Source organism: Onychostruthus taczanowskii, unplaced genomic scaffold (assembly GCF_017590055.1).
Source record: "Onychostruthus taczanowskii isolate IOZ18803 unplaced genomic scaffold, ASM1759005v1 scaffold5, whole genome shotgun sequence".
NCBI lineage: Eukaryota > Metazoa > Chordata > Aves > Passeriformes > Passeridae > Onychostruthus > Onychostruthus taczanowskii.
Genome location: NW_024502568.1, coordinates 14,929,380 through 14,941,878, shown reverse-complemented (window position 1 = coordinate 14,941,878; position 12,499 = coordinate 14,929,380). Strand labels below are relative to the sequence as shown.

General features: G+C 43.1%; 1 protein-coding gene across 5 annotated transcripts in view; it reads left to right on the top strand.

The window, feature by feature from the left end:
- Nucleotides 1-12,499, top strand: part of FGFR2 (fibroblast growth factor receptor 2) — an 81,591-nt gene that overhangs the window by 21,050 nt on the left and 48,042 nt on the right. For all 5 annotated transcript variants that reach the window (XM_041415770.1, XM_041415766.1, XM_041415769.1 and 2 more), the window contains one exon: nt 6,603-6,772. In XM_041415770.1, coding sequence (XP_041271704.1) covers nt 6,603-6,772 — 170 coding nt within the window. The remainder of the gene's footprint in view (nt 1-6,602; nt 6,773-12,499) is intronic.

Here is a 12,499-nt window from a genome sequence, read left to right as displayed (position 1 = left end):
AAAATTATGTCCCATCTCTTGCACTCCTGTCTTCAGAGCTTCTTCATTGTTAACTGCATGTACTGTCAAACAGTGGTATCTTTGTCCTCCTCTGTTTTCTGTTTCATGTAGCTCGTAACTTGGAAAAGAAAAATAAAAAATAAACTAATACTCTTTTGAACGTGCTTTTCTGGTCTGTACTTTCTTTTTTCCCTTCTTCCTGGCATTTCTGCAGTTTCCTTTCTTTCTGAATCGAAGTTTGGTCTTTGTCTGGTTTAGAGTCTGACAGATGAACTAACTTTTCCTGAACCTGTGCAGAAATTCAACAGAAGAAACAAAGATCCAGCATATTTTGTTAAAAGGTGGTATGAAAACTTTAAAAAAAAATTAAGTTGTAATGAGGAAAATCCTTCAATCCCTAATCTCAACAGAAATCTCGCCAGGGTGGATGAATTGGAGACAATGAGGTTCTTTTGTCTGCAAAGAACCATAAGGTTTGTTGCAAAGAAGGCGATTCAGTGCTAAACCCACATTTTATGTTACTTATGCATGATGAAAATGGGCTAAAAGAGTCTTAGACCTATCTGAATGCGTTAAACTTTGTCCCCTTTAGAGAATTCATAAAGCTATTAATAAGCTCTAAATAGAGCACTCTCTAAGAGGGAAAAAAGTATGTAAAATTCATATTGGCTCCTTATGCACTGTGCAGTGTAGCAAAACCCCCTCGGTGACTGGTGCTTTGCTGTCGCTGGTGCCTGGTAAAGTCACTAACACGGAGAGCACAGAAATCCCTTGGGGGAGCTGTCAGTGAGCAGCACCCACAGTGGGCAGGGAGTGTGTTTGCTGCTCAGCCTGGTCAGGAGCTGGCAGCTGCACTGCAGCCTGGAGCACTTGTTCAGGTGAGCAAGCACGAGCCTGATTTCGGCTGCCCCGGTTAGCGCCTTTTGTGTGCGGCTGCCCCCGGTCTGAAGCTGTGAAACATTAGATGCTATTTAAAGTGATATAAGTTCCTGGCTGCCTGTTTGGCCTCTGCCATCTGTTAGTGTGATTAACCCTGGCCTGATGCACAGGTGCCTCTGGAAGGGGCTGAGATCAGGCAGCTGGAGGTGCCCTGACAGAGGAATGCAGTGGCAAAGGGAATTGGAGAGCTTGGAAAAGGGACACTGCTTTTAAAACAGGTTGTCTAGGCAAAACTCACCAATCCAGGCAGTGTTAGCTCTGCCCAGAAACGGAGCTGTAACAGAAATTCCTGTTAGGAAACATTCCTGATGTTTGCTGTTCCTTAAAGCTTCACTGGTAGTGGTCAGAAAAGGACTTGTGACATTTTCAGGGACAATTGTGCTTCTGATCTGCAGTGGTGGCTTTGGTGATCCATTGTGAGCATAAATGGCTTTTGGAAGAAGTGAAGGACCTGCTCTCAAGGCAGCTGTGCTCTGTAATGGCACAGAAGGATTCCTGCCCTTCCAGCGACAGGGAGCAGTGCCCAGCAGTTGCGCTAATGACATTCTTGTAAAACGAGCTATCATTTTAAGCTACTGTTAATCAATCTTGATTGGGGAGCTGGTGAAAGGCTCTTGACAGTGTCCATCTGCTGGGGCAGGGATGTGTGCTGCAGCAGGGGCCAGCACACTTTCCCTGCTCTGAGTGAAAGATGCCTCTCAGGCGTGAACGTTCCAGCATCGCGGATGGCAGGGAAAATGTGGAGATGGAAAGGAGGAAACTGCAAAAGACAAATTTGGACCTGAGCAGAGCATTCCACAAGCAAATCCAAATTGTTGGATTGCTCTTTAAAAGGTCTGCTGAGGGAGCAGCACAGCCTCCCGGGGTCTGAGCTGGAAGCAGAACGATGACTGAAGGGTCGCGGCACCGTGTCCCTCCAAGCATTCTGTGTCCAGTGAAAAGCTGCATCATAGTAACTCGATTAATACAAGGCTGCTGAAAGAGGGCTGTGATTTGGCAAGTTTTGTGTGAAAGTCAGGGGTGGGACTTGGTGTGGTGTGCCTAGTGCCTTGTAAGCCTTCTTTTCCTCTTCCAAGTTTTCTGTCACATCCAAGAGGCCGCATCTAATTGAAGATACTGTGTTACAAGGCAGATGGAAGATGGAGGAGTGAACCAGGAGCTGTGTGCGTGTCCTGTGTGTGCTGTGGGGCAGGCAGTGTACACAATGGCTGAGTGCCCTCTACCTTCCCTTCCTATGGGATGCTGAGCCTGGCAAAGTCCATGACCTCACAATAGTCCCTGGCCGCTGCTCTCCTGCAGAAGTCTTTTAAGCGTTTCCTCAATCATGGTTTGAGTTTTGCAGATCTCAAATGATTTAACTGATAATTTACATACAAATTATAGCTGTGATCATTAAGGATAAGCAATGGAAATTGGCATGGTTATGCCTTTACTAATGGAAACAAAAGGCCATAGTCTTCAAAGGTTGTTGCTTTTTGATGAAACAATTCTGATAAAGTCCAGCTGTCTTGGCATGTTAATTATGATGAGATGAGGCAGGAAATGGCTGTAGTGCCTTCAACAGGAAGCTGAACCTTGGCATTCTCATTCCTGCATACTTAAAACTAAAACTTTTTAGAGCTGTTTTATTTACACTGCTAAGTATTCTTTTAAGCTGTTGTATTTCAGAGGCTAAGGTTTCCAAATGCAGGTGGAGAGGCTGTTGCGGAAATCTAGTGTGATTTTCAAGGCTGCCCAGAAAATACAATTGCTCTTGAAGTCAGTGGAGGCTGTAGGTGACTCTGTAGATGTGAGGAGCAGCTCCTCCTTGGGAGAGGAGGGCACTGGTGTGTACCCACATGCATTTGACCACTAGCCCTGTGTGTGTTTTTCAGTGAGAGGCACACTGAGCAGATTTCACTCTGCTTTTGCTGTCCCTTCAGCTTGACAGATACTTTAACTGTCTGAAAAAGCACTGTGGTAGATTTGTTCCAGACTGCATCCTGAATAGCTTTTTATTACTTCCAGCTTTTGTTAAAGGGATTAGTGCTCATGGGGAAGGTGCAGGATTGGTTCCACTGCAAAACAGTACTCTTTCTCCACAAAGGGTTGGTGGTTGCAATCAAGTCCACCAACTAATTTATTCTGTAGACTTCTGAGTAGCCCTGAAGATGCTGCTGCTCTGCCTTGAATTCTGGTCAGGCAACTGGAGGCTTTATGACTTTTTTTCCTTATCGCCCTTTAAACAATTTCTTCTGGGCCAAGCAATGGTAAATTGGCACCAAGAACAAAAAGTATCTAAATGTAATCCACATGCTGTTCCTTTCATGCCTTGAAGAGTTTCAGAAAGGATGAAACAAGGTTCAAATTCATCAAATCCTGTAGAGTGGAAACCCACTCAGGGGAGCAGCAAAAATTGGATGTTGCCTAGAAGTGTTTTTTAATTAAAGGTCAAATACAATAGCACTGAAAACCTTGGAGGAGTTTGAGGTGGTCACTTATGGCACGCTATTGCCTGCTTGAGGTGCTTGTCAGGCAGGCTTGGAGTTGACTACTTTTGTGTTTCTTTGTATTAGGTAAGTCCAAATAAAAACTGAAGAGTCCTGAACTGAAGTGGTCCCCTGGGCTTCCTAATTTCAATTTCACATGCAGGAGATTTGGCTGATTAGATGTAATGTCTGTGCAGTGTGGGTCAGCAGGACATTTTCTTCACTAATGAGAACTCTACGAGCAATCAGGAATTCCCACCCGTTCCCCTGCTGCTCTTTGCTGCTTCATGCTGGAGTCTGCCCTGTGGTTACTGTGAACTTTTAGCAGTGGTGCCACCTACTCCACCTGTCCTGGTGGTGGTGATGGGATGTGATGGACGTGGCCCATGGGAGCAGTCAGCACCTGGTGGTGTCTACTCATTAACTGTGTTCATTATCGGTTTTAGTGAAGCTCGGTGTTTTTCCTCTCAAGACAAATAGAAGCATTAAAAGGTGTTTTAGGTTATGATGATTTAATCTATAAAGAAGAATGCTGTGTGCTAATCAGATCAATCACTGAACGAAAGCACAATTTGAGGGCAAGTGTGATGGTTTGTGGATGTTGCTGCCTTTTCCTCTTTTCCTTGAACATGCTGAGGAGCTGCCAAATGTAGAATGTCTTGAAGCATTTTCAGATGGTGCTTTCCATATGTGATGTCTGCATGTTTTTCTCCAAGCTGACCTGTAATTTAGAAGCATTGCAGGTTATGCTGAGGGTTGGGTGAGGGGAAGCTTTCCAAACAAACTTTTCTCCCGTTCTGGGGTGTTTCCTTTCCCCTCCTGTGGGACAAAATGAAACCACTTCTCTTCATTCCTGCCTGCATCTGCCTGGCCTCTTTTTCGCACCCATCTCTGTCAGAGATCTCCCTCTGTGCATTTGTTGCATTGGAGCTTTTCCAGGGGCAGGTTGTTGATGGATAGTTATTTTCAAGAAAACCAGAGGATGGGCTGGACCATAACAGCACAAACTTGGCTGTGTGAAGCAGCTTTGGGGAGCTGCTGGTGGCTGCATCCTGACTGACTCCAGTGCCCTGGTCTCAGTCTGCAGCCTGATGGGAGCTTCCCAGAGCTTGCTCTTCCAGGGCAGCTTTGCCATGGGTGAGCTGTGGAGGCTCAGAGGCTGTGCTTGCCAGTGGCTGCATGAGAGCTCTTTGTGCCCCGTACGTGTGAGAGAGGTTTGTGTGATGGATGTGGTGGGAAGTGACCGTGCTGGCTGCAGAACTGCTGGGTTGGCAGTACCCACTTGGGGCTAAAGCAAACCCTCTGCTCTGGCTGGGGTGCTGATACAACCAGATTGAATGGTTGGTTGTCTTTGACCTGCCCCAGTTTGCTTTGACTTTATGGGAGCTGCAAGTAGGGCCCAGCAGAGGTTGCCTTGTGGGAGACGTTTTAGCAGTCCAGGGAAAACAGCTTTTTAATCCCTCAGTACCAGCATGTAATTCTGCCTTTGCCTGGTGTACTTGCAATGTAATTTGGCCTTTGCGTGTAGCAGTTAATTCCTCTGGTTGGCTTTGTTTAAAGTCTTCTGTTGTTTTAATGTGATCCTGCTTTTAGCAAATAATGTTAACAGTGATTTTCCTTGCATCCCTAATTCACTTCAGTCTCCGTAACAATTTCTTAGTGTTGCAGTTAAATTTTCAATAGTTACTTGATTTTCTATTTTGATTACATGCATAAATTTGCTTTGCTTTTCTACTTCATTAATTTTAACACTAATTGCCACTTCGGGCAAAAAAAAAAAAAACCCCAAACACTTATCGTTCATAGCATCATTATAGGACTTGCTTTTAGAATGTTTTCTTTATACTGAGAGAGACTTTGTTAAAGGATTTATTCCTGTATTTTCTGTCCAGCTGTATTTTTATTTGGGGGGTGGGTGTGGGGTAGCAGGATTTCTGAGTTTGCACTGATTGTAAGAGCTGCTATAAATATTTGAGGAACAGAAGAATTTATTTATAGTGGAGTGTTGGCCTGCTAATGAAGGAAATGAAGCAGGGTTGTGAGAAATGGAGTTATTTTTCTGGACCCCTCTAGTCCTAAGAATTCCAGGCTAATCTGATTTGCTTCAGGAAAACTCCATTGTAAAAGAAATTAATGTTTCCTACTATAAAATAGATCTTGAATCTTTAACTTAAAAAAAACAAAACAAAACAACCCTGTTATGGTAAGATGACTGAAGCAATGCCATGAAGTCTTTGAGAAATGTAGATGAAGCTGTGCAAGGATCCAGAGCATGGGATAACTTTGTCTTTGGGTCTGTGTCTCCAAGTTTACTTCTGTGAGGGTAAAAACTTATGGGCAGTTGTAAATTTTGTTCTGCTGTGTTTCCTCTACTGGTACATGACAAACATGCTTCTCATGATGTTCATGTGGGCACAGGCTGGGCCAGGACATGGCAAGGAGTGAGCGAGAGCCAGGAGAGCCATGTCAGGGTCTGGGAAAATGCTCACTTCGGAAATTGTGTGTTGAGAGAGAGGCACTCTAATTTTATGCCATGTTTTTGGATGTCACTGACCCTTTGGACTTCAGGAGGCTCATTAGTGCAGGAAACCCCTCCAAAATGATAAATGCTTTTTGCTGATCCACATTTACTCGTTTGGTTTCCTCTGCTTGGGTTAAGATTTCAGAAATATGTTCCATTTGTAAATACATTTCTGTGGTTTCTATGGCAGTAGCAGCACAGTTCACCTTGGCATCACACACTGCAGGCTTTAGCTGCTGTCAGACTGGTGGGTGTTTTTATCCCCCTTCTCACAGAAGGGGAAAGGGGGAAGGCTCATGCTTCCATGCATCTTCTGTTTTGGTCTGTCTGACTTCACAGCTGAGGGCCAAAAATTCTGAACCATCGCAGTAACTCAGCTCAGGGTCAATATTATCTGATGAAAACCCACTCCCTGTGTCTTACTTGATGTACGCAAAACAAAAGTTGTCTGTGGTTAATTACTGGAATTTTGTCACAAATTAAATACCCAGAGCAGCAGACTGAGCCGTTTGCAAAACCCTGGCTGACACTTGCAGCATCTGATCTCCAGTCGTGTGCTCTTTGTAAACCGTGCTTGAAACCGGTTCCTGCGGCTCTGCGCGCCAGTGGAAGGGGCTGGATGGGGAACCGAGTTTCCAAGTGCTGATGTTTCTGGATGTGTCCCTTTGGAACAGGGGCACCTTACTGGACACACACGGACAAAATGGAGAAGAGGCTCCACGCCGTGCCGGCCGCCAACACCGTCAAGTTCCGCTGCCCGGCCATGGGCAACCCAACGCCGACCATGCGCTGGCTGAAAAACGGGAAGGAGTTCAAGCAGGAGCATCGCATTGGCGGGTACAAGGTAAGGGCTCACCATGGCGTTTTGTAATTTCTCTTCTTGACCAAAGCTGTTAGGAAAAAAAAGCCAACCAAACAACCCAAAGCCAGCCCTCCTCCTTCTCAAAAAAAAAAAAAAAAACCCCAAAAATCTACCAAAAACTTGCTGAAGTCAACAGAAAATATTTTAATGGCCTTGGATCAAACGGGAAGCAAAAAGAGGTGGTTGTTTTCTTCTGGGGGAGGGTGGGTGGTTTCTTTGGCTAAGAATTAGTTACTGAGCACGAATTATTTATTTTTTTTCTGAAATTCAAGCTTCTAGCCTAGCAGTGCAGCTAAGGATTATTTTTAGAGACGTATTTGGAAAACTAAAGACTGACTTAGCAAAGCAGATTAAGACTGTTTTGCTCTATTCATTTTTGGCTGCATTGTTAAAAACATGGCCATCCGCTCTGGTGAGTGTAAGGCAGTTTAATAAAGGAAGCCTTGGAAGTCAAAAGTTATTATTTTCTATAGAGTTTATGGCCTGTGAAACTGAAATGGGAAGAAGAATTTGAGGGGAAAGTAACAGCAATTACTTAGAAGGGTTTGTTTGAATTTTAAATAGCTTCAGATTAGATGTCTTATTCTGAGTTGGTGGTTACTGATTAAGAGAGAGTTTTAGGGAGGCCAGCTTGCTCTGTGTGTTAGTGCACAGACCTTTAACCTCGTGGTATCTGCCTAGGTCAGGTCAGAAGTCAGGATTCGGTCATCTGATCCCTCTCCTCCAAGGAACTGGGAATGCGTGACTTTGGTGGCAAATTGCTGTTCAAGCATTGCCATTTCTGACTTCCTGTCACCTCCTGTGTGGGTCTTCTCTGAGCGGTTTCCTCACATCCCCGACACCTCGGCAGCTCCTCCCCCAGGAGGAGAAGTTTCTGAGTCAGTCCCCTTGTGTCAGGGCTGGAATCCCCATCCTGGAGCTTGTGCTGAGCTGCTCCCAGCAGTTTGCAATGGTTGTTGGACACAGATGAGCTGTCTTTGCTAGACAGAGCTCAGTTCTGAGTGCTGAGGCTGCCCCCAGTCCTGCACCACTGCCTTGCCCCCTGGTTGCAGTGGTTTTGGGGAGCTGCCTCGGCTGAGCCATTGCTTTGGCAGCTGTTGATTCAGGTCCTGCCCGGTGCAAAAAAAATCTGTTTTCCAGTGCAGAGGAGGACAAGCCTCAGTCTCCTTTCCTCTCTAGCTGGATTTACTGTAGAAAGTGTAATTTTTTCCAACATTTGTGTTAGCAGAGAGCAGAGCCCAGAAAGTCTCCCCGCATGAGCACTAATTATCTAAGTAGACTTTTCCATCTATGTTTGCTTACACCATAAATTTCTGTTGCTTGTGAGTGTACACCTGGCAACACCTCCTGCCTTTCATAACGCTGTGGAGTGTTAACGAATTGGCTCCCATTCAGTGATTTTTGCCCTTCTCAGTGCTTTTTTAAAAACAAAAAAGCACCAATTAAGGAAAAAAAAATCCCCAACCAAACTAATCCTGTCTTGGAAAATAATAGTAACTGTTCTGGTAGTAACCAGGCTGTTATTTTGAACACTTTGCATCTGATGAAGGGGAAATGAAGATATCACTCTTGAAGACCATGAAGGAAAATGTGTGTTTAGAGAGGCAGGATGGAGATACCTGGTGTCTGCTTTGGGAGGGGGATCTTTGGTGGGGTAAATCAGCTCGTGTGGGGCTCTGTGCTGGCACTGCTAGTGTTAGGGAGCTGGGTGAGATCATTTAGAGTTGTGCCCATTAAGTGGCACAAATGAAACTTTTGGTCGTGTATTAAATGTATGCAATTTCCTAGGTATGTATGCACTCTGGGAAGGAACCACAGTTGCCTGTTCCTAAAGCCAGCTGGATGTGTGAAGTCTGTACCTCTAATTCTAAATCATAACTTCTTATATCTCTTTAGTCCAAAGGAAAAAAAGAGGGCACACAGCTGAGGATTTCAGACTTTCTTGTTGCTCCTAAAGACATTAAATTTTAAATTATCTTGTAGAATTTACTTACCATTGTTGAATCAACCAAATCCGTGTATATTCTATATTCTGTCATTTTGAATAATCATCTTTGAAGATGGAAGCTTGTTCCCAGTGAATGGGTGTTAAAGATTGAGGACTCCAGAGCTCTTTTTTTTGAGCTGTGTCCTCATCCTGTTCGAGGGGCAGGATGAAGTCACTGTGGGCTCATGCAAAATTATACTAGAATAGAGGGAATTGTATTTTCTTGACATCACTATGCCAATGAACTTTCAATCAAGGAGTCCTCAGGAAGGATTGAGTCTGTCTGTGCTGGTCTGTGTTTAACCAGGTATCACAGCAGCTGATGCTAAATCTTGCACATTAGTTTGTCTTGAAACTGGGTGTTGCTCTCTGCAAGGCATTTTTGCTGGAGATATTTACAATATTTATGATAGAATCGCTGGATCCAAACCTGGCCATATCTGACAGAAGAGACAATCATCCTTTGAAGCCTTAAGGGACAAAGGGAAGGGAAAGAAAACGTGAGGCTTCCCAGTAATCCTTCAGCCACCTCTTTTCTGCTAAGAATGAGAAATCCCTTGGTGTATTGTTTTTATCAAAATCAGATAGTGGCTGTAGCACTTTGTCCCTCGGACTGGGGAATGTCTTGAGTCAATTTGCACTCAGGCAGGCAAGCAGGAGGGTGTATGTTCTGGCCAAGATAGCTTCCAGGGCAGAATTCCTGCACTGTGACTAATTCTGGGTGGTGAATTTCAAAATTGATCCTTTTATGATCTTTCGAGATATACCCAACCTCCTTAAAATAAAGACAACATGAATTATTGAATATCTAAATTATTTTTACTCTGATTTTTCAAAGTGATGATAACTCTTGTTTGTGCCTTTAGAGGCATTTGATATTTTCTTTGAGTTGATAATCTAAATCCTCTCTGAGACCATGGGAGCCTTTTCTTTCCTGTACACCACCCAAAAAGCAAACGCACTTCTATCAGCTGTTACTGTTTAAGCATTAACACGTGTGTGTTTGCACCTATGCATTTGGATAAGCCTCATCACTGCAGTTGTCTTAAACACATTCAAATTCAGCCAGGTAAATACAGAGTAAGAAAATTTATGATTACAGGAACAACTGCACAAGCCTGTGGCCTTTGCCTGGAGTGTTCTGTACGTGTTCTCTTTGTCTTAGCAGTACTCTCACAGTCTGAACTGTGCTGCTTTTGTGGACAGTTGTATTTTCATTTCTAATCCTTCTTTCCTTTGAGATTAGTTTAAAATGCATCCTTTTTTAGCTAAGTGACAACTTTTCATGACATTATCTCTCCAGTGAAGACACACATTTTAACACTGAACAGAACTGTTCACAGTTCTCTATGGGATACTCCAAAAGCAAATAGTTTATATGAAAAATTCCTTGCCCTTTCCCAGTTCTCTGACCAGTATTCCTTGGCTTTTTGATTCCAGTTTGATTCCCACCTCTAAGCTATAACTTAAGAATGCAGTTTGTATGCATTTGATACTGATAATGCAGTTTAAAAATTAAATCTTTCGGAGGGATTGTTTGGAGGAATGATTTAAACCTTGATGGAAAGGATTTCCCCCCAATAAAGCTGTCAGTAATTTGCCAGAAGTGTCCATAGCTAGTAAGGAAAACACCTGGGCTAAGGGATGTGGCATTTCATGTAAAAAAGCCACATTACCAAAGCCTGTGTTTCAAGCTGTGTGGGTGCAGGGATGTGGCTGGGCTGTTGCATGACTGAGAATGAAATGTTGAATTTGGAAATATTCAGTGAGAGAAGAGGCTGCTCATCCCCAGCAAAGGGGTTTTTTCCTGGACTTTGCAATGCTGCACTTGTAGCTGCAAAGCACTAAGCCAAGAATCTCATTGGATCCAGAGCCCTGACATTAATCCAGTTGTCTGACAATGTGTCATAACTGCTTTGGACCTCTACAGCAGTTGTTTAGCTTAAACCAAAGTGGCTTAAGCTGTTGTTTTGTTATAAAGATGTTATCTCTGCCCATGCAGTTACAAGAAGGGAAATTGCACAAATACTTTTTAATATTCCCATCCAGTATATCCACTTGTGGCTGTAAGTTAGTTATGTTTTCTTATTGAACATAAACAATTCCTTGTGTTTTCCTGTCAAATTAATTACCTGCAGCTTGTTTACAATTTTTATTTGTTTTAACTTTTGTGGAACTATGATCTGGTCTTCCTGTTTTACAATCACATTGACTAAAAACTCTTGCTCTGATTCAGAAAAGTGTGTTTTAGCTTGTAATGGCAGAAAGTTCAGGTCACTTTGACCAAGTGTCCTTCAAAATAAATCACAAAGAAGTATTTAATACTCAAAATATGTAGCTGTTGTATTTGTTATTTACCAACAGTTTATGACAGCATTTCTTCCTGACCCAAACTTTGACTTTCAGAATTGCTTAGCAGAACAATGAGATGTTAAAATAACACTGATAAAGTCTTTCTATTTCTATAAACTTATCTATAAACTTTTGTGGAGAAAAATCAAGATATCATTTTGATGAAATCAATATAATTGTTTTGACCATCAGTACGGGGGCTGAGGAGATAAACCTTAAGTTTGGACTGGAGTTTTTGAAGCTGTGTCACACATTGCTCTGACATTAGCTTAGCACCTTCTCCTGCTGGAGTCTTGCCCACACTTTCCTTGCTTTTCAAAGCCCACATGGCCAGTCATTAGCTAAATATTATTAGTCCACAACTGAGCAATAAGAGACATATCCAGGTATTGAGACAATTACTAACTGGGGGAATTAGGAAAGCCAGGAGCTGCCTATAGAGAGAACTTCTCTTCCAAGCTTTGAACTGAAGGCATTTTTACCTCCAGCAAGTGCTGTTGGCACTGGGATGTGGCCCTGTGCAGCTTTTCCTGCTGGATAAGGACCTACAAAATAGTCAGGCACGATGTAGGATTTCATAGCTATAGTTGTAATGATGTTTTAAGAATGTATGGTTACTGGAAGCGTCACTGAATGGTCCATACATTTTTCTAGTGTACAGCACTGAATTACTGCTTTCCATTTGGCTGATTAAAATGACTGTAGCAGATTGTGTTTTATTCCATTTGCTGAAATATGTACTTTGCAGTTGAAGAATTGTACACTGCAGCTACAGAGAATGTTAAGCTTTCTGAGCACTTTGTCAAAAATGTAATGCTAAGACAAGGAATTAGTCCATAGCCAGCAAAAGGTCATTTTGGGAGCCAACTTCTGATGCAGGAAATATATGTGTGTACAGGATGGCTCTGTATCCTTCCAGTACTGGGCTGGATCCTATTTTCTGTGAGACCAAAGCCAGTGCTCGTTTGGAGTTCAAATAAGAACATAATCAGTACCTTTAATAAATTCTGTCTGAGAGGGATTCTGTGAGATAAATGTATATCCTTATTCTCTGTTTCAATGAGGATTTTTTTCAGGCATTTTTGATGAGGCAGCATGATTCTAGGATTAATTTCTTTCTTGGGGCACCCCAGAGCAGCAGGAGGTCTGGGGGAGGAATCCCAAACATCACCCCTCAGTTTCTCTAAATTGTGAGCTGTGTTACTGAGCTTTTAGGAAGGATGAAGACCTGGATGTTTAGGGGATCCTATCCATTCTGTGTTGCTGATGGGCAGCTATTACCAGGTGGCTCTTTGGAGACAGATGGGGAATACCGTGAGGGTGTGCATTCACTTCTGAGTAGATTGAAAAGTAAAGCCCAGTAAGACCAC